The sequence below is a fragment of the Microcebus murinus genome, chromosome 2 (assembly GCF_040939455.1).
Source record: "Microcebus murinus isolate Inina chromosome 2, M.murinus_Inina_mat1.0, whole genome shotgun sequence".
In the NCBI taxonomy this organism is placed as follows: Eukaryota; Metazoa; Chordata; class Mammalia; order Primates; family Cheirogaleidae; genus Microcebus; species Microcebus murinus.
In genome coordinates this window covers 59057465-59080482 of record NC_134105.1, presented here as the reverse complement: position 1 = coordinate 59080482, position 23018 = coordinate 59057465, and the positions used below count along the sequence as shown (strand labels likewise).

Sequence of the window (23018 nt, the reverse complement as noted above, 5' to 3'; positions counted from 1 at the left end):
ATGTAGATTCATTTTTATATATGTCTTTCTTAAGAGCAAGTTTTAGATGTTGGGAACCAATGTCCAAGAGCCTAAAAGAAAAGAACTGGTGTGTCAGGCAGATTGTAAACCATATAGAGCAAAACTTAATCCCCCCACCCCAAAATAACCCCTGCCAAACCAAACAGCAATGATTTTTTTTTAAATTTTTATTTCAAAATGTTAAGGGGGTACAAGTGTTTCTGTTACATGGATGGATTGTATAATGCTTTCTTTTGCTTTTTGTTTCTTTAATAAAAATGGGAGCCCCCTGGGAGTTTTGGATTTTCGATTTGTTGTTTGTTTCTTTATGAAGGTTCATTTTGAAGATAGAAAATTTTCAGCTAAAGGAAAAATATTTTATACTCTGTTGAGTCTAGCACCTGAAAATTCCAAACAAGTTTTATTTCATTACAACAATTTATTTAGGACAAATATTTATCATTTTAGATGTTATGGCTGGTATCTTAGAATTACATCACCATTATATAATTAGGTGATTTTAAAATTTGTATTGTTAATCTTAAAAATGTAGCATTTTATATGTCATTTAAAACACATTTCTGTAATATGTGGTACATATAAGAGCTATTTTATAGTTTTTTACTTGTTGTCTTACTCTACATTCTCTTTTATTATGTAGAAATCTGTTGGTGAGAAAGGAATTGATGTGATTATTGAAATGTTAGCTAACGTAAATCTTAACAAGGATTTGAATCTTCTGTCATATGGAGGACGAGTAATAGTAAGTATTTTTCTTTCTTTCTTTTTTTTTTTTTACTTCTTTAAAGTTTTATCACAATTTAACACTGTTTTGCAGCAATCTTTAACTGTAGCCCTAGTGTTGTTTTTCATAATAGGTTGTTGGCAACAGAGGAACTATTGAAATAAACCCACGGGACACCATGGTAAAGGAGTGCAGTATAATTGGAGTTACTTTGTTTGCCACAACCAAGGTAGGAAAAGATGTCTGATTTGGGTAACTAAAACATTGGTACAATTTACCTAGTGAGGTAGGCTGAAAGTTTATGTAGATGTTAAACTTAGTTATATGACTAGAGGACTTGGTAAGGATTAGTCACCAGAAGGATAACTAGAGCAGCAGTATAACTTATTATCCAAGTCAGGACACTTGTGAGAGAAAGGGGATACTGTTATATTCATAATTATTTTAGGAAATAGGTATTTATAAACTAACACTGTCCCAGGCAAATATGATTTATGGTTACCTTAAGGAGAACTAGCTCTGGACAAGTCATACATTCTGACAAAAGGGTCACATTTGTAAGAGACTCTTTATGGGATAACTCATAAATTCCGAAGTTTTTTAATGCTTCTGAAAATTAAGTCATATGATCCACTATAAAAAAAAAATCTTTTCTTTTCCTCAGGAGGAATTTCAGCAGTTTGCAGCAGCCCTTCAAGCTGGAATGGAAGTTGGTTGGTTGAAACCTGTAATAGGTCCTCAGTATCCGTTGGAGAAGGTAGCGCAGGCTCATGAAAATATCATTCACAGCAGTGGGGCTGCTGGGAAAATGATTCTTCTCCTATGATGATTCATTCTTACATGGATTTCCTATGTAATTAGAGCTTATCTTTCCCCCAGTTTTATTTACACTATCTTTTCTTTAACATTTATTTGAGTTAGTGAGTTTCTTATGTGAAAAAACAAGATTTTTCTTTAGAGAGCAGAGGCAGTGGAGTAAAATTTATTTGCTAGCTGGAAGTATTGTTTTATGCTTTCTATCTCAAAGTCATTATAGTAGGAAATAGCATGTTAGTGGTCATTTGACATTGGGGTGCATTGCAGAAATTCTTAACTGATACTTGATTGATTCCATACCTTTGACTGAAACATGCTAATTCAAAGTAAGACTGATCAATTTCTATGGATTTTCAAACTTACTTATCTTTATGAAGGTTCTTTAGTCTCTGATTAGCCATGGCTGTGTTGGACTTCAGAGATTGTTCTGGACTAAAAAAGACCCCTTTTTAAAACTAATTTCATCTAGATCTATAAGTCTCTTAGAAGGGCAAGAATAAACAATGTCCAGGGAAATTTGTTAGTTTTCCCAATATTTACCAAAATATTAGAATAGTCACTGCATTTTTAGTTGATTGCGAATGACACTCATATGTCCTGTAAGGACAGCAGTCTTATTTTTGGTATAATATGATACTAGGCACATAATCTATAAATAGATAATACTTTTTGATTGATAAGATTTTCAGAGTAGATTTAGTGTTATCTGTTTGTGTGATGGGGATCATATATTTAAATTAATAAGCTCACAAATTTGACACATTAAAAGTGGTTTGCTTTTGTTTTCATATCATGGTAACCTGCAATAAATTCTGAAGAAAATCAAAACCTGTGTTTATCTAATTTGTATGGTACTTGCCTCACATCATTTCTGCATAGCTCCTAATAGTTACTTACCAACAGTGTTCTGTGCTGAAAGTCATTATCTAAACTAAATACAGGGATGAGCTCTTAGAAATCTTGCCGTCAATGTTATATTCAAGGAAATAAGGTTTGGTTATTTGTTGTTTTTGTTTTTCTTCATATGAAAGCATCCTCTTGTGTTTTGTTACATTATATGGTTAATTGTTTTAACCTGATTTGTTCTGTTGAATTACAGTTTCTGGTTCGAATGTGGTATCCTGCTTCAATAGTGAACAGAAAATAGTCCTAATTTCTAAAATCTTTCAATTGAAGGATATCTTTCAGTCTTGGCTTCTGGTTGTATGTGTCATGGCTGAAGTGTTTTTGCTATTGGAATTTTTCAAGTTTATTCACTATTTCTTTTACAGGTTAACTGTCCTGTAAAATAACATTTTTGAAAAAAGTGTTAAAGCAGTGTCGTCTATTGGCTAGCATTTTATGTGCATCCTAAATGGAGGATCCCTTCTCATGCATAAAGATAAAGGAATAGTTATTCTGTAAAAGTTTAATCTGTTTACACATTTGCCTTGTCCATAGAATGAGCTAAAGCAAACAGATGACTTAGCACTTCACAATCTATTGATATAGTTCAGTTAATTTGAAGTCAAAGCTAGTCAAACTGTATGTTTTAACTACCATATTTATGATTATGTAGCATTTGATATGTTCTTTCCAGAATCTCCTTGTAATTCTAGTTCTAGACTTGTCCTTTCAACTAACTACATTTATTACTTGCGTGGTGCCTTAGGGCTACTACACAGTCACTAGTGCCTGTCCCGGAAGTAATATAGAGAGCAACCTATAGAATAAACAAGCACTATTTAACCCCTCAACCTTCTGGATTTCTCTTCCTGTTCGCTTTGACTTCTGTGACTAAGAGTCATATGAATGTGTTAGAGACCAAATCGCTCAGCCACCCTGAGCCCCAGATGGGGAAACAACACACCAAAGGTCACGTGACTACAAGATTCAAATTCAGCTGACTGTTTTTTAGTGAGCTGTTGGTAAAAAACTAAAAACTCCTGAATTTTAATTTCTAGGCCTTTGGGTTTCCTTGCTCACTGTATTTCTGGCTTTTATAGGAGTTGAGTCATTTGCTTTCTAGCTTAGTTTTGCCTGGGATCCCTCGTTCCTGGCCCTATTAATCCTCCCTGCCTCAGTTGTCACCTATCTCGTGATTTGACAGTACTTCATGAAGGGGATTGTTCTGTTCACCCATTAGTTCAACAAATATTGAATACCTAAACAGTCTGAGAAGCACCTTCCTGGAATTTGAGGATACAAAGATACATAAGACATAATCCACATCCTTGAGCATATAGTTAAGTAGGGACGAGACCCAAGTAAAATATTTTAGAATATAAGGAAGTGTATCAGAGTTCTCCAGAGAAGCAGAATCAATAGGAAATACATATATTAAGAGATTTATTTGAATGAATTTACTCATGTTAATTGTGGGGCTGGCAAGTCAAAATTTGTAGGGCAAGCCAGCAGGCTGGAAATACAGATAGGGTTTCTATTGTTGCAGTTTTGAGGCAGAATTCTTTCTCTGCAAACTTCAGAGTTTGCTCTTAAGGCTTTCCAACTGATTGGATGAGGCCCACCCGCATTATTGAGGGAGATTGTCTTTACTTAAAGTCAATTGAAAATGTTATATTAACACATACATAGAACATGATGACTTTGTGTTGACCACATAAAACTAACCATCCCAAAGGGTGACATGAAGACACAAAAGAGAGGCACTTAATATAGCTTGGGATTTGCAAGTGTGCATTTAATACTTTTGATGTATTAGCTCTTTCCATCCTTAGTAGCTTTGGCCACAGAGGTAAAAACAAACAAACAAAAAACGTGGATACTTCTGAAAGGGAAAAAAAAAAATCAGGTAGCATTTTATAATGTTCTTAACTCATCTTTATTGAGGCAAGAAATGATACACTTCCACAATTCACAGTGTGCAAAGAGCTTTTTTCTGCACAATTCCCAAGAATGGCAAAATCTGTTGGGTCAATTTGACCTCACTCTTTCAGCCTCCTCAACCACATCTCACAAACAGAAAAACACCTCAGCTCAATCCTTAATCATCTCTTTCTAGTACTAATGTCATTTAAAAATTATCCTATGACAATTTTACAAATACATAGGGTTCTTATTGTGGGAACTCCCTACATCCAAGGAAAGGGCCTAGGAAGTGTGACATAATAGAAAGAAACCTAGGTTTACTTTTATTTTTGTCGACCCCTAAGTCATTCATGGGGACAGTCGATATATGTACTTTAAGAATGAATCTAACATTGATCTCAAAACTATCGCATGATACAGATGCGCTAAACATAACCACAGATTAACAGTGTCTGATTTATTCATTTCCAACTTCATGTGAAAATATTCACAAAGACTGCAACAGTACGAGAAACTAAAGAGGAAATCTTGTGCCAAAATCCATTTGGAATTTCTATCGTCATTGTCCATCATTTGATTCATTGAACCAGAGTAGGTAGGGAAAAACCTCAACTCAGTCACTGCCTCTAACTTGGAACACAGGAACTACACTGCCTGGAAAACCAAGCCCTTTTTTGCCCAGAAATCATCTGAACCAGCTAGAGTTGAGGTCTGTGAGATACTATCACCCCACAGTATCCTTCGGCTCCTTGCATTTACATGCATTTTAGAGACTACAGGTTTCAATTTTTAGTACTGCTGCAGATTAAGGAGGGAGGGGGACTCTTGCACCCTTGGATATACAGTTGCCAGAGAGAAAGCCTTGCAAATGGGTGGAGAGTGGAGGGTCCCTGGGTTGTTGCATATGCAGGAGAGTATACAACATTTGCACGAAGAACATTCATCTGACTCTAGCAAAGCCAGATAATCTAAGAATTGGAGCAGAAGATTCCCATGCCTTAGTCTAGCAGGCACTGGAATTGACACAAGGTATTTAAGAGGCCACCTCACTTCAGGTATTGATCTGAAAGGAACTGAGCTCCCTTATGGGCAGGGAGGAGGGCCACAGGCATATGAAACTCTCTGGTAAGAGTTATTAAGAGGATGGGTTATGTAGGAGAAAGACCTGGCTTTCAATCCTAGGTCTGTTACTGAGCAGCTGTGGCATCCTGGGCAAATTAATCTTTTGGAACCTCAGTTTTCTCATATGTAAGGTGGAGACAGATAGGTAAGAATGGTAAGAAATAAGATAACAACTGTGTTGTACTGAGCACTCTGTCTTGCACAAAGAAGTGTTTAAATAATCTTTCACTTTTTATTTCAAAATACTAAGGGGCTACAAATGTTTTTGATACGTGGATAATTTTTATAAAGCTTGGGTCAGGGCCATTAGTATGCCCATCACCCAAATAGTGCTCATTGTACTCGTCAGGTAGCTTTTACCCCTCTGCTCCTCCCCCTCCCCCCTTCTTGATTTCCAGTGACTTTTACTTCCCTCTGTGCTCATGTGTACCCATCAATTAGTTCCAATTTATTAGAGAGTACATATGGCATTCACATATGGCATTTGTTTTTCTATTCCTGAGATAATTCACTTAGGATAATGGTCTCCAGTTCCATCCATATTGCTGCAAAGGACATTAATTCATTTCTTTGTATGGCTGAGTAATACTCCACGGTATACATATAGCACATTTGGTTAATCCACTCATGAATTGAAGAGCATTTAGATTGATTACACATTTTTGTGATTGTGAATTGTGCTTTAATAAACATTCAAGTTCAGGTGTCTTTTTGATAAAATGACTTCTTTTCCTTTGGGTAGATACCCAGTAGTAGGATTACTGGACCATATGGTAGGTCTACTTTTAGTTCATGAAGAATCTCCATACTATTTTCTATAGAGGTTCTACTAGTTTGCAGTCCCTCCTCAGTGTATAAGCATTCCTTTCTCTCTGCATTCATGCCAGCATCTATTGTTTTTTGACTTTTTAATAATACCCATTCTGACAGGGGTAAGGTAATATCTTACTGTGGTTTAAATGGCATTTCCATGATGATTAATGATATTGAGAATTTTTTCATATGATTATTGGACATTTGTATATCTTCTTTGGAAAAACTGTTCATGTCTTTTGCCCACTTTTTAATGGAGTTGTTTGTTCTTTTCTTGCTGATTTGTTTGAATTCTGTGTAGATTATGGATAGTAGCCCTTTATGGGATGTATAGTTTGTAAATATTTTCTCCCCATTCTATAGGTTGTCTGTTTGCTCTGTTGATTATTTCCTTTGCTATACAGAAGCTTTTTAATTTAATTAAGATCCATTTATTTTGTTGTTACTGTGATTGCCATTGAGTCTTCGTCATAAATTCTTTGCCTACATTGATGTCTAGAAGAGTTTTTCCTACATTTTCTTCTAGAATTTTTATGGTTTCATGCCTTAAGTCTTTTATCCATCTTGAATTAATTTTTTTTGAGTGGTGAGAGATAGGGGTCCTGCTTCATTCTTCTGCATGTGGCTATCCAATTCTACCAGCACCATTTATTGAATAGGGCTTCTTTCCCCCAGTGTATATTGTCTGCTTTGTCAAAGATCAGTTGGTTGTAGATAGCTGGTTTTATATCTGAGTTCTCTGTTGTGTTCCCTTCGTCTATATCTCTATTTTTGTACCAATATCATGCTGTTTGTTACTATTGTCTTGTAGTATAGTTTGAATTCTGGTAATGTGATAACTCCAGTTTTTTTTTTTTGTTTGTTTGTTTTTTTTTGCTTAAGATTGCGTTGGCTATTTGGGCTCTTTTTTTGTTCCAGACAAAGCATAGAATTATTTTTTTCTAGATTTGTGAAATATGACATTGGTATTTTAGTGGGGATTGCATTGAATCTTTAAATCACTTTATGGACAGTATGGACATTTATGGCAGTATGGACATTTTAACAATGTTGATTCTACTGATCCATGAGCATGAGATATTTTTCCATTTGTTTGTGACATCTGCAATTTCTCTCATTATTGTTTTATAGTTCTCCTTATAGAGATCTTTCACCTCCTTGGTTAAGTATATTCCTAAGTATTTTATTTTCTTTGTAACTATTATACATGCTGTAGAGTCTTTGATTTGACTCTCAGCTTGACTGTTATCGGTATATAGAAATGCTACTAATTTGTGTACATTGATTTTGTTACTTGAGACTTTGCTGAATTTATTCATCAATTCCAGGGAGCTTTTTGGTGGAGTCTTTGGAATTTTCTAGGTACAAGATCATGTCATCAGTGAAAAGCAATAGTTTGACCTCCTTTATCCCAATTTGGATGCCTCTTATACCTTTCTCTGGCTAGGACTTCCAGGACTATAAATAGATAATCTTTCATTTTTATTAGCTAAAGAGAAAGTAAATTGATATAAAGGTGAAGAATGAAAAGGGAGCATCCTGAATTATGCAAAAAGAAAAAAAAAAAAGGAACTCCAAATGCACATTCCCATAGGAGGTGCAAATGAGCACAATTGACCATACAGAAAATGTACTTGATCATGTGGACAAATTTATAGCTCTTCAAAAATGTAGAGAAAAAAAGAGTGAAAAAAATATGATTGAACATAAAAAGCCACCAAATACAACTGCTGAATTATAAGCATGCCCAAAAAGTTCCCCAGAAAAATGAAAGAGGTCATAATTAATGACCTAAACCAAAAAACTTAAGTTTATTCACTGATAGTGTTCATTATGTCTATGCAGAATTAATGAAGACTACTGATAATAAGACGTATCCTTTAAAATGTTTAAATTTCACATAAATATATTTTAAAAGGAGCATGCAGAAGAATTGCTATTTACAGTTATATTACTCAAAACCTGGAAAATGTAAGAGAACAAATGGAAAAACTTCATGAGTTCAGAACGGTGGCTAATTGCATAATAAATATATAAAAATTAATAAAAATCAGTAATGATCAGTTAGAAGATATAATAGAAGAAGGTCTCTTTCACAATTGTATTACTACTACTATTATTAATTCAAAAAGCAGTGGTCCATAAGTGACCAAATTTATAAGAAACATATAGGGCCTTTAAAAGGGGGAAACTATAAAACTTTCCTAGGGGACATAAAGGAATACTCAAAGAAAAGATTCTTGGTCAGGTTCATGTAATGATTCCCCTTTATACTCTAGAAATTGCAAGTAATGCATACCAAAATCTCAATGGAATTTTTTAGAAACTCTACAAAATATTTCCAAAGGATATTTTAGGCTCAGGTGGAAGGCAAATAGCCAGAAAAATTCAGAAAAGAAAGTGAATTGAAAACAGTTGGAGCAGATATGAACACTTTTTTTCCCAAATTAAAGTTACTGGAGTCATATTTACCCAAGAATAATTAGATCAGTGGAACACGATAGAGTCTAGAAATCTCACTTTTGTGGATGATAAAAATAGCTTTTCAGTGAGGAAAGAGGTTATTCAATAGGAGAACTGGATATCCATTTGGAAATAAAAATAAAGCTAGTGTCTGACTTCACTTCTAACATTAAAAACTTTTAGATGATTAAAAAAGTTTAAATATAATGAATATAATGAAATTACATAAAACAAAGACATACTGTTAGAATATTCTTATAGTCTTGAGAGGCAAAAACCTCTTCTACCATTACTCAAAAGCCCAAACTGTAAAAGAACAAGCAAAGTAGGAAAAGTAGAAAAAAGATCTACAATAACAGATAAAGATATTAATCTTAAAAAATTCTCCAATGAAGAATGTCTCACAAAAGAAATGGACATGAGTGTATAATTCATACAATAAATTCATATAATAAATACAATTCATACAATATTCATACAATAAATACATATAACCAGCAAACTTAAGGAAAGAGTTGTTCTACCTCATTAGTGGGAGTATAAAATTGCTTCTGTCCTGGAAGGCAGATAGTAATGTCTTTAAACTTAAAAATGTGGATTTTTTTTTTTTATCCATTACATCCACTAAAGAAATGTATCCTAAAGAGACAGACATGTCTGTAAAGACATGTGCCAAAATTATTGTCATTGCAGCATTTCTTATCATAGTAAAATATTGAAAACATCCTAAATTTCTATCAACTAAGTGATTAAAATGCCAATACATCCATATAGTGCAATGCAATGTAGCTATTACACTGATAAAGTAGATCCAGAGTTCCCAACTTGGGAAAATGTTCAACGCATAGTAAGTATTAAGGATATTAAGTTTAAAAAGCATATATAGGATGTGTATAATTCTACTTCTATATAATTGTGTTTACTATGCGTTTCAAGGTATGCCTGGTGCATAGTTACCAAAATGTTTTGTCTTAGAGCTGGGATTACATATATTTTTCCCTAACACTTTTACTTTTCAAACATTTTCAAATATTATTTTTTAATAAAATTTATTTCTGACAAGTCAGTAGCTAAATTCTATTTAAGAGGAATACTTTCTGAAATAAATATTAATAGAATCTAAATAACTTAATATCAAAAATTAAATGACTCTAAATCTCTAAATACATATATTTATCTTATCTCAAGTTCTCTGTAATTTTATGTTTGTGCATTCATAATTATAATTATCCCTTGGTATATGCAGAGGATTGAATCCAGAAGCCTCTAAGTATATTAAAATCTGCACAAACTAGTCAGCCCTCTGAATATGCACATTTCACATCCCACAAATACTGCATTTTTGATCTGCCTTTGGTTGAAAAAAATCCACATATAAGTGGACCCACATAGTTCAAACCTGTGTTGTCTGAAGGTCAACTGTACTTCATACCTGTGCTGGTAATTCATTGTTTCTTCTTAAAACATGCTCTTAAAAAAATGATATTGTATTTGTGTTAAATTTGCAATAAGTAGGTCATATTTATTTTTACTCTTGTTTTCAAAATAATGAATTGTCCTTTGAAAATATGCCATTTTATTTTGAAAAGATAAAGTGTCCTTCAGGTGATGAGATCTCTCTAGTCTTGGGGGAAAAACTTTTGTGTTTATATTTCTGGAAATGAACTATCAGACTTAACTCGTAGTTAATACAAAACGCAAGATGAACTTGGGTTTATCAATTGGTTTTGGATGTTTGTTTTGATGGTAGCATCACACTTGAAATCCAGTTGTAAGCATCACCTCTAATCAAAGCACTTTTAGTAGGTGTGACAAATACCTTTTTAACAAAATAGTGCCCATGTATTATTTGGTGAAATATTATTTTGCTTAGGAATTAACACTGTAATTCTGTGTCAGTTTATCCATGTAATTTGAGTTTTACATGTCTTGCTGTTTCTTTCATCTTAGAGTAGCTTTTGAGTTTATTAGCTGGTTTCACTTAGTCTTGTTTATAGGCCTATCACTATAGCTTCTGAGTGCTTCTCAGATTATGTTCCTTTTTATGTCTATCAAACTACATTTCCACATAAACGAAAGCTCTTAAGTTGCTGGAATTCTTTGCCTCTTTATTGTCAGCCTGCTGGTTAACCAAATGAGGAACACTATTTTCCAGGGTTTTGTTCTACCCAGTGGTAGGCAATTTATCTGGATTTTTTTTTTTTTTTACCACGAAGAAAATAATAACCCTATTCACACTTACACATTTATTTGCATCCTTTTGTCCTATTCTCCTGCTTCATTGGGAGTGATGGCTCTTCTTACTAAGCACAATTTCTCCGATTTCTCATTGCTCTGGCCTCTTCGTGAACTCTGCTACATCATTTACCCCCTGAATCCTGTATCTTCATCCCCTTCCTAAAAATACAAACATCTCATTTCTTTCCCACACTGACTTCCAGAACATCACTCTCTTGGTACCCTTGGACCCTTCTCAGTTTCATTTGTAAACATCTCTTCTTCCACTCACCTTTTAAATGTTGGGTGTGATTTGCTTTCTGACTTTTTTCCTCTCTGCGTTTTCCCTGGCTGGCATCCGAACCCAGCCTTCAGTGTCATCTGGGCCATCTGGGTATTGACAACACTCACACCTTCGTCTCTAGTCTGTTCTGTATCCTTATGTTCCTATATTAGACTGACAGCTGATCATCACTCAGATGTTACACAAACTTCTCAAAATCAGTATGTCCCACATCAAATTCTCCCCAGTAACAAACCTGTTCCTCTTCCTGGATTTCTTATATCACTGCTTGAAAACAACTCGTACCAAGTTAGCCAAGCCCACCAGTCATTCTCAATCCATCCCTCTCCTGAGTCCCTAGTCAGACAATAGAAAGGCAGTAGCACATGGGTTGTTGGAGAAGCAGAGGAGCGAGACTTAGCAGCCATGAGACCAGGAAAGTAGACTTGGTCTAGATAGCCCTGGGCCCCCCAGAAATACCTGGGGAAGATTTTAAAGGGAACTATATGCCCTGAACCAGACACTGGGGTCACTGAAATAATAGAATTTCCATTATTACTATTGATGTTATCTCATTTGTCCCATCACCTAACCCCCAGGTGGTGAGGACTAGGAAAATTTGGGTTGCAAACTTTTCTAAAGTGATTAGAGAGGGAAGAATCAGCTTCCAGAACAGAGGTACTTAAAAAAGCATTGTCCTAGTTCATTTGGGCTGCTATAACAAAATACCTTAGACTGGGTGGCTTATGAACAACCGAAATTTATTGCTTACAGTGTTGGAGGCTGAGAATTCCAAGATAAAGGTGTCATCAGATTCAGTGACTGTTGAGGACATGCTTTCTGATTCATAGATGGCATTTCTTGCGGTGTCCTCACATAGTGGAAGGGGAGAGCTAGCTCTCCAGATACTCATGACCTAATCACCTCCCAAAGGCCCCATCTCCTAGTAGCATTACCTTGCTACTAGGCGCTTGTTCTTAGGAATTTTGGGGGACATAAACAGACCACCCTCATTTTACTTATACCTGCTCTTTGACCTCATTCAATCCCTCCCTTCCTTCTATCCCTCATTGCTGCTCAGTCCAGACTAGAAAGTCAGCAGCACATGGGTTCCTTAACCAGTCCTCGCATCCCACCAACACTAGGTTGGTCACTAGAATACCCTCAATTATCTTGAATCACCATCCTTCTACAAAAGCCACTCGTTGAAATCTAACCCTGGATGAAATCCATAATCTACCTCCAACTTCCAGATTTTTCACCACTTCATACACCCAAGCTCTAGTCCATCCAGTGGAGCACGTGGTACTCGTCTGCTTCCCCAGTTTGCTCTTCAAATTCAGCATTCCCCTGCCTCCACTTCTGTTCATGCCATTTATTCCCAGTTTATTACCCTTCCTCCAAGTAAATGTGAAAATTGATCATTTGATTAATTGTAAGATGGTCTGTATATATTTTTGTGTGTAGTGTTTAGAATGTGCGATGGTATCTTTCCTCTTGGAAGGTGAGTGGAACGTGGGAGCAGCTGTGCATCGGCTGTCACTCAAACCATGAGCAGGAGCGCATTGCTATGAAACACACAGTGGGAAAGGAGATGGAATGGGGGAAGCTCAGGATACTAATCAGGAGGAGTGAATCTTTTCATTTTTTAGTTGAACTCTATTGCAGTAAGAACTTAAGCAACGTGAGGTGAGGAATAAGACCTAGCATGTGTTAATAGAGGGCACTCAAAAGTTTGATGAGTGGAAGATTGAAATGATGGGTTAGGTTTCTCTACCTCTAAAATTTTCTCTCTCAGCTTTAACATGCGTGTGTATCTATACATATATGTATTAATATTTATGTATATTTAATTTGATTTAAATTGCATCACAAAAGAACACATAGAAATAGGTATACATGTTTGTACATTAACTGTAAAGTAGAAATTTGACATTTGGATCAAGTATGAAGAGGTTGGCTTTGTGTGCTATCAAAGCTCAGCTTTGGGTACGTGCTATCTTACTTCAAAGAAAACCTTACTTTTGATGGTTAAGAAAAAAGTGAAATTTTTCAAAAAAAAGTAAAACCAATCCATTAAAATTTATTTTCCTTTATTATTCTGTTTGGGTAAAACAAGTTATCTACCTCTCCTAACCTTATTCAATTTTTACCTTTAAAACTTTTGACAATCTAATTCTTAAACTTATATTCTAAATACTATAAGTGCATAATGTAGGTAGGTCAGTATTAATTTTTAAAATGTCGATTCAACTTAGTAGAATAAAAGCAACTGGTGTGCTTCAGTAATAACTTCCACTTGTTTTAACTTGTTATATTAAAGCTTGCAATTCTATTTAATTGGCATGTAATTTAATTGCCACATAAGTTATTTAATTATATACTATAAATGGAAAATGTTGTTTGTAGGCAATCATATCTCTTTTGTTGAAATCTAGAATACTACATCTTCCTCAGTCTTGTGTTTATGTGTAATTCTTTCATGCTGATTATTTGCATTACATAATTGAGTTATATCATATATTAACTGATTTTGTCATTGTTTATAATGTATGTATGCATTTGTATTTTTTGTTATATTTTAATGACTAATTCAGAGAGCCAATTTAATCTACTTTATTAATAAATAGAAAGGCATAAAAGACCTGTTTCTTTCTTTATGGAAATTATAATATCACAATAATTCACACATACTATTTGTTCAGGCCAGCATGGCTTACCCTCCATTCTTTGCCTAATTCCATCATATTACTTTTGAAGGTTTACCTTAGGTGTTACTTCTACTAGGGAGGCTTTTCTAAATTCACTAATGGTTACATGGTTTTTCCTCTATGTTCCTTTAAGTACCATATCAATAAAAGGTCAGACAGAACTAGGGTATGTATAGTCTTTACCTTTCACTAGTGTGGCAACCTTGGGCCTTGGAAAGCCTCAGATTTCTTGGTTATAAATTATGGATAATAGTTATTTGATTGTTAGGAAGGATATTAGATAAACTTTATTATGCTTTTGCACAATGCTTGGCACATAGAAAACCTTTGCAAAATTTAGCCTTTTTCTATTAAGTGTTCATCAAATAAAGATGAATAAATGAATGGATTACAATTTTCTGTTGGTTTGTCTAACTCCCACTCTCTGTTCCTTTATTTAGGGATGGGTCTGTAGTCTTTTGTGAAAACTTCTAGCTTTCCAATCTGACTAAAACCTTTCATAAATACTTATATAAATGTTACTAACTTAACAAATATTTATCGAATACCTCGAAGTCAGGCATTGTTCTGCAAGCAGGTTATACTTCAGTGATGAAGTCTCTGGTTTCATGGACTTTGCATTTCAGTGGCAAGAGACTGATGATAAGCAAATAGACAGGTAGGCACAATGTCCAGTGATGATAAGAGCAATACAGAAACATAAAAATGAGGAAGGGACAAGAGAATGTTGGGAGCAGTTGCTCTTTTACGCAGCATAGTTAGTGAAGTCTTCCCATGAAGTTAATATTTGAGCAGGAGCCTCAAGGAGATGAGGGGTCAGTCTTGTGGATAGATATTTGGATGCAGAGCTTTCCAGGCAGAGGGAAGAGCAAGTGCAAAAGCCCCAGGGAAGGAACTTGGTGGTTGTGTTTCAGGAAGGGCAGGGAGCTGGTGTCACCGGGGTGGAGTGAGGGCGGCAGGGTGTAGCAGAACCCAGCGAGGTAGCAGGGAGCCTTGTGCATCAGTGGAAATATCTCAGACTTTAGTCAGAGTTAGATGGAAAGTATATGCATTAGGGTTTGCATACAGAAATAAAAAGATTCTGTTCTTTCAAGCAGAATGTGGTTTATACAGGGAGTGTGTGATTGAACTTCACTGGAAGGGTCTAGGCTAGGTCTCCGGGAAGCACTCCTAGAACAAGCCTTTAAAGTAGCCTGAAGGTGGGGAGTTAGGAGGCCCCCTTAGCTGAAGTTCAGGGACTAGAAATCACCAGCGACACCACATCCAGTTCTCACCAATCACAGAGTTAGTGACTGGACATCGTAGCACTGAGGCAAGAAAACCCGTCTCCACCACTCAGCAGCCAGGGCCAAATTGTTTCCTACGTGCCAAGCATCCTGCAAAGGCAGGAAGATGGCCCCCTTTATTTTTGTCTTTTAAATCTTGGTTGGGTGTCTGCAATTGGGAAAAGTTAATTTCATCATAAAACTTGGCTTTCTGGTGTTTGCTGTACAGGAAGGCAGACCAGGAGGCTCCAGTAAATGCTGACAACCCATCACTGGCAGTTCACTCTGCCATTGGCAGCCACAGGAGGTATTGGGGAAACACATGATCTGAGTTGGGTTTTAACAAGACCATTCTGGCTGCTGTGTAGAAAACAGACAATGGAAGACCATTCAGGAAGCCACTGCAATAACTCAGTGAGAAATGATGGTATTTTGGTATAATCTTGTGTGTAGAAGAAATGTTTTAATCTAGCCCAACTCATTCATTGAGCAGATGTCATTCATCTTTTCATTCAACGGTTTATGCATTTTATAATAAAATATATTACATCTGTAGCTCTTGAAGAAATATGTCTGTGTGATCTTATTCAAACTGACTAAATACTTCTGTAAAACCAATAGTGAAATTTATATGGCCATATGAATCAAAGCTTAATTTTCAACCTTCCCAACGTTGGGAATGTCTACATATCATATATGTAGATATACACACATATGCATGGGTATATGTATATATTATGTACATATATGTGATATATATATATACTTATGTACTTTAATAAATGGGACTATCTCTTCCTGGAAACTGGGGGATTTATATTAATATTTTTATCTTTTATGGTAGCTGGTGCATACACTCAGTAAATATTTGTTGAATAAATGAATATAAGCGCATGCCCTTGTCTGATACTCAGTTGACAAAATGTATTACTTAGAGTTATTTTGACAGCAAGGGAAATCATGATCTCTTTTTCATTATATTTAATTTCTCAACTTATAAATTATAGCTGTTTATTTAAAAATGTTAAGCTTTCATTTAAAAATACAGTTATGGTGATCCAAATTTCTCAAGGACCTTCGTGTGTTTTTTATCGGGGCACTTAAACACTGTTCATACAAATTGGTGTCTCTGGGCCCTTGTTTCCAAATTGCACTCATTAAGTGTTATTTTTGGGTGAGATCAATATTTTTTGAAAGTCTCCAAATTTAGTTTATAAAATTGTGTGCTTGAATTTGTGGAGCAATTATGCTTTCATATGAAATATTTTAACTCTTTCCTAAGACCACATACAAAGAAAAGAAGGATGTCTAGGTTAAAAGCCTAGACGTTCTCTCTTTGTTTAAGGAAAAGAAATGCTCCTTTTATTTGTAACGATATAAACATACAGATTCTTTTCAAAATCCTTCTTTCTTAGAGTCCACTTCCAAACATGCTCTAATAATGGCTGATGCTCTTTCCTTAAGAAATTTCTCCTCGGCACTTTTCCACATTCCCTGCCCTAGTTTAGGTGCTCACCTGTCTAGATCTTTCTCAGCAGCGTCCCGTTTACCTTCCTGACCTCAACTAGTCTCCCTCCCTTCCTTCACACTGAGGTCAGAGCGATTTTTTTAAAAATCCGATCACATCACTGTCGTGCATGTTTACATCTTCCAATGGGTCCCTGGAACCTGGAACTTAGAACCTGAAATAGCATCTGGTCAGTAAACAAACCCTCTGAGCCTCTCAGTCTTAAGCACATGCTGGTTTTTGTTTCCAATGTGTGGCACCTTCCCCTTGGCACACCCCACTTCCTACCTTGTTGCTTCACAAATGCACTCAGCCTTCAAGACTTCAGCATCACCTCCTCTGTGAGGCCATCCCTGATCTGTGAGAAGAAATCATCTCTTTGGGTCTGTTAGTTAGTACCTTATGTGTACCCAACCCAACATGACAACCTTGATTATAAAAAATGAGCTCTCTATACGTAGGCGTGTAGAGATATTTCTTCCCCAGAAATCTGTGAGATTCTTAAACATAAGGATCATACCTTCCCTTATCAGTAGTTCTCGTGCCTGTCACAGAGCTGAGACATACCAGGTATTTACAAAAGATAGGCTTGTAGGAATAAAATCTATCCAAGAGATCCATTGTTTCAATTTGTTTTTGCTATTGTTGACAAAATGCAGTCTGTTTCTTACCAGAAGGTGTCGCACTGGCGCTATGTTTTTAGCACAGTTTTTGGCTTTTCAGCTTAGCTGTAACATATTAATTGGGCTGTTATGGGAAGGAGATGATAATTTAGGCACTGTTTACAGAATAAAGCTGATTTAACCTTCAGTTTCTCTGTGAACATTTTTTTTTTCAAACGTAGTGTTCCAATTGAAATTGCCAAAGTAAAAGGAAGACTTCAAATTTAAAAAACGATTAGAGTGAAATAAAAATTCAAGATAGGGCATCAAGTTAAGAACACAGGAAAAATGTGAAGCACAAAATCAACACCTCAGAATAGTAATGGCACAATAATAGCTATAGCCACACAACTGTTTCTTTCCATTTCACAAGCAAAACACAAATTGTGTTTGGTATTTGAGCAAGAGCACTCAAAGGAAATTCAATTCAAGGCCCAGAATGAAATGTGCCTTGTTTGTAGGATTTCTTTAACTTTGGAGAGCTCAAAGCCTACATAAAGAACTTTTAATCACGGAGCTGTGAATATTAGACATGTAGCACTTTTACAATCTGAGAATCAGGGAAAACCAAGAAACAAATGGAAAAGGAAACAGTAAGACATGACTAATCTCTGAAGGTGTGAGATAAATAGTGAAGATAATTCTTTAAATAATGAAGGTAGTGATTAGGTACACTTTACTGAATACTTGCCGCTCAGGGTAGTAAAGGAGAAAGAAAGTTTTGGAGTGAGAAGATCCCAGTTAGGGATTCTAAATGGTACTAGTTGTGTGACCTAGGGCTATATTGATCTGATCTCTCAGATCATGCATATTTTCAAACATAAAGCCCATCTCCAAAGGGTGTCATGAAGATCAAATAAGATAATGCATGTAAACATGCTTCACGCTTTTAAAAAATGCTTTATTAGCATAAAGCACTATTAGAAGAGTGAAGGTGACATTTATTGAGCATCTATCCTGTGGCAAGTGCATGGCCAGGCACTTTATATAAAATCAGGTACAACTGTCTTCCAGTGGGAGAGATTCTCTCCAGGGTCTCCTACTCAATGGACTGCAGCCACAGCTCTCTCCTCCTCGTGTCCCTTTTTTTCCTTAGCCCTGTCACCACGTCCTAATAAATATCTCAGAAGTATAAAAATGATAGATATTATTGCCCGGCCCTAAACACTGAAGGATCTCAATGAGGGGGTGAGCTTTATCAGAACTGGTAATTTACAGCTTACAGATGCCTTGTGGTAGGGATGAGATAGAATTAGTGCTTCTAAGGCAGTTGGCAACTCTGGATATATTTGCCAACAAATTCCTGGTGGAAGCTTTCTTTTGAAGATGTAAAAGAATTTCTCATCAGATCAAGATCACATATACCTCTTAGACCTTTTCATGTGGATGGATGAGACTTTTTTTTTCCCCTTAAGTTCAAAGATTTCTTCCATTGCAGAGTAAAACTAGTTTTGGAAGATGACACTTTGAGATAGCAGGAATATCCTTACCCCAGGTGAGCTCTCAATAAATGTTTACTGAACAAATTAAACCATATACCTGGCAATACTAGCAATCTATATTTTTAAGGTTATTGATTTAAATATATGTACAGAATTATAACTTATTTAGTGGTTTGTGATTTCCACAACAGAAATAATCAGATTTGGACAGGAAAATATATTATCTTGTATGTATATATATTTTGCATTGGAGTCAAGAGTATTATTCTAATGAACTTAATATGGGCTGGGTGAAAAAAAGTAGGGCCCCCCCCCAAAAAAAAATAGTGAAAGAGAGAAAGGAAGCTCCAAGATTTTGTTCAGAAAGTGCATGTCCTCAATTATAACATTTTCTTCTTTTATTCATCTTTGTTTTTTAGATAAATTATACTTGAGGTATTTGCTGCTAAAAGATACCGAGTAGTGCAGGAAATTAAACTTTTCATCCTAAAAAATTTGCAGAGGTTTGGATCAGTATCACACAAACATTGTTAAGATATTATTAGTAGCAATCTTTGCAATGGATTATAACTTCCATGGATTTTCTTGTGCATTTCTGCAAAACTTCATTATTTCCATGGCTGTTGAACTGAAACTATTTCCAGTTACTAAAAAGGCAGGTCACATATTATGTCAATTGCTGATTAGTAGCTCTATTCCTCGACAAGGTTACTACTACTGCCATTTGATGTCTTGAACCAAGTGGAATTAATGTTATTCCAGGAGGTGATGGTAATGAACTAAATTTCACATCCACAAAGGACACTGGACAGCAAGGCAGCCTTGCACTTTGGTCATTATCTGTAATCAGATGCCTTATCACCACAAATCCTGTCTGTCAATTTTCCCCAAATAAGCTGGATTTATTAATATGGATTGTTACTCCTTGTTCCAATAATGAGCTCCACTACTGGTGGTTGCTCAAAGAACCACAGAAAAGCAAAGCAGAGGACCTGTCATTAGATAGCAGACTACATAGGCAGCAGGAATTGGATATGGCTTTTAACTCCATGCCATTGATGGTAATTTTTGGTTGCTTGCCTGCTTTGCCTGGGGCAACTAAAAACATCACCTTAGTTTTATTCAGGCTAATTGTCAGCCTGTGCAGTAGTGCCAAATTTGAGAAATGATTGACACCTGGATATGTATTCTCAGATGTATGAACCTCCAGTTCATAGTCATTAGCACTCAGTCACTCAGGGCTGGTCTGCCCCAAAGACATTAGTGGAGGCCAGTGATCTTCTGAGTCCAAAGAGCTCTGAAGGGGAACAGAGCACATTCCCACCCAGGTGTTCACAATTCTTCTTGCATCACTGACCATCCCTGCAAAGGAGAAGCTGGATGGCTAGGGGCTATTGATGACCTTGTTTGATACCCATTTGTGTGTGGTGGCGGTTCAGGCTGGATGCCATCTGTCCTGACTTGGCCAGCCGTATCGTTGTGTAGCTGTCTCTCCATGTTGATGGATTTCTCTGAATAGCTGAGTGTGTCCAGTGCTAGCTAAGTACATAAAAAAACAATGTCTACACCCTGATATTGCTCATCACACTTATCACTCTAGAAAATAGTAAAGACCGTCTCACTGTGACTTGTCTATAATTTCAGGAAACACATACTATAACAAGGAGAAAGAAAAAAAATATATATTACATCCATCAACTATAAAATTGAAACCTATCTCAAACTCTATCTTTTCTCTGTTTGTTCTTTTTAAACACATTCCCCACACGGCGAAACAGGATTGTCCTGCGCCTGTCACTTTTTTTGGTGTTTCTAGTGCTCAGTTGTGAAGTCAAACTTGTATTAAAATTAAAATCCATGTGGATAAGCTGTTGTTAAAGGTTGCATCTAAAAACAGGGCTGATGTCAAATATGCTATGTATCGAAGGGTTATCGTGTTAGGAAAAGACACTTGAAATGATATAGTAGATATGACTTTTTCCTCAGTCTGAGAAAAAAATATTCAACGGATTCCTGAGGGTGTTCTGGCTGTCATCCCCACTTTTTAACTTTGCTATGTTTCCTTAGGTCTCTCTGCTCCTTCCTCAGAATGGCTTTCTCTTCAAACATGGCCTTGCAAGTTTTCATTTATTGTTTTAAAATATTCTACTCCTGACTTACAGGGTCTGGTGTTGCCAGAGAGAGGACCCAGTGACCTTCCCAAGTTTGAGTTATTCATTCCAGAGAGGAACACCCAGGAGCTCCAGCAGGACAATGCAGAGTGGCCTCTGGCCCTTCACACCCTGCAGAGAGCAATCTCGTGTGCTTGGGAGTCTCCCTCATTGAGCCTCCTTTAGGTCTTCCCGCCAGTGGAGTTGTTCCTACTCTTCTTTTTCTTCACTTGCCCAACAGATACCTGCTGGCTCATGTGGAGAAAATAAATGTGTGCCTGGGCTCCCTACCTGCCCTTCCCTGAAGGAAAGCCTTCCTCTCCAGAGACAGCAGAGTCCCACTCAGCAGTCATAAACGGGAAGCCAATGGGCAGAGTTCTGACCACAGATATTTTTTGTTTGGCCTGCATAGTGTTCTATAAGGTAGAAAATTCACCCAAACCATCTGACTTTTCAGCTTCTTTGGAAACATTGGAAGATGTGGCAACCCTAGAAGGCATTTCTAGAAGGCAACAAATAGCTGAGCCCAGGAACAGCCAACTTTTAACCCTGCCACACTATAGGACTGCTACTCCCCACTATCTTATGCTTTTCTTCCTCCTGTGGATTTTGGACTCCTGGTTTAAGGGCATAAGGAGGAAGAAAAACATTCTAGATCAGACCTCTCTTTCACAGTGGACATGGCAGAACTCATCAATATACAGAGCAGAATTAGATTCTTTGTTTCTACTGCCACTCCCTGTGTGATTCTTAGGTCTTCCAGGAATAAAAAATAAAGCCAATCCTTTAATGAAACAGACTTTTTGTGGCCGTTTGCTTAGCTAAGTAAGACCTGATGGAAACTTTGAAACATGCACATACAAGGGTTGGAATGTGCTAGAGCACATTACATAAGCCCCAACATCCTTCCAGGAGGGAGGTGATGGTAGTTCCTTCTTCCAGGACTGATGCAGGTTCATAGGGGATTGTCACAATTTTAATACCATCATACAAACACAGAGTTGGTTTCCTAGAAGAAGCTTTATAATCCATTTAGTTCAATAAAACTCTGTGCAAGGATCTCCTACAGAATGTTTCTGATTCCCTTTCTGATCACTTCTAGAGATAAAGAGTTTCTCTGCCACAAATATTATCCATCTCATTTTTGGACATGTCCTCTATAAAATGGGTATAAAGTGTGGGCTCTTTCTCATAGAGTTGTTGAGATAAAGTTTCTAATTGTTGTTTGGTTCTAAAAGTTCTTTCTTTTGCTAAGCAAAAAATCATCTCATAACTCCTCATTATATCCCATGGAGCTTCTCAGTCTCTTCCCTCCTCTACATACATTTTTTTCAAATATTTGATAACACAGATACTTTCCATAGTCTGATCATGTTTAGTTTTCACATCACTGGTGATTTTGATGGTTTTTCCCATGAAATGGTTTTCAGAGTGCTCAACATTTTAATAAGCTTATATTTCGTATTGCATTTTGAAAGGCAGCTCTTTTATTTTTAGAGTGTTGAATGTCATACCTAGAAGTTAAACAAGCCTCTTCTATTTAATTTCAGTAGAGGTCCTCTAGGCGGAGAATAAAATAATATGTGCCAATTAGGCTGCTGACTTGCACAGCCATGGGGGGCACCATTCTCATCACGGTCCATGTAGACAGTCCACTCTGAAGCTGTGCCTGCAGTGCCCAGCCTGCTTGACCCTCCACGCAAGTCCCTGACATGTCCTACAGAGAAATGCCAGACACACACACAAGATACGCACTAGCGGGGACTTGCCCATTACCCACTTCAGGGTATATGAAAGAAGACAAGGAGTTCATTGCAAGGAGGAGGACACTGGTGGTGTGGATTTCACTGAGGAGAGCTATAAGTGGGTTGATTTCTCTCTGTCCCCACATTCACTTGCCACGCATGAGAGGGAATGTCCTGCCCCACCTTAAACCAATTGAGGAGGGTTTTCAGAACAAAACTCAGAACACGGGTCTTGTCTTCCAATTTGGAGAATGAGATAGAACTCTGTC

At 36.5% G+C, this 23018-nt stretch overlaps 1 protein-coding gene across 2 annotated transcripts in view; it reads left to right on the top strand.

Moving 5' to 3' along the window:
* Positions 1–7142, top strand: part of CRYZ (crystallin zeta) — a 31098-nt gene extending 23956 nt beyond the window's left edge. Inside the window, exons 5-7 of one of the 2 annotated variants that reach the window (XM_075999390.1) lie at positions 662–763; positions 879–974; positions 1410–7142. In XM_075999390.1, coding sequence (XP_075855505.1) covers positions 662–763; positions 879–974; positions 1410–1571 — 360 coding nt within the window. In that variant the 3' untranslated portion in view covers positions 1572–7142. The remainder of the gene's footprint in view (positions 1–661; positions 764–878; positions 975–1409) is intronic. The other variant, XM_075999387.1, reaches the window with a different exon arrangement.
* The last annotated feature ends 15876 nt before the right edge of the window (positions 7143–23018 follow it).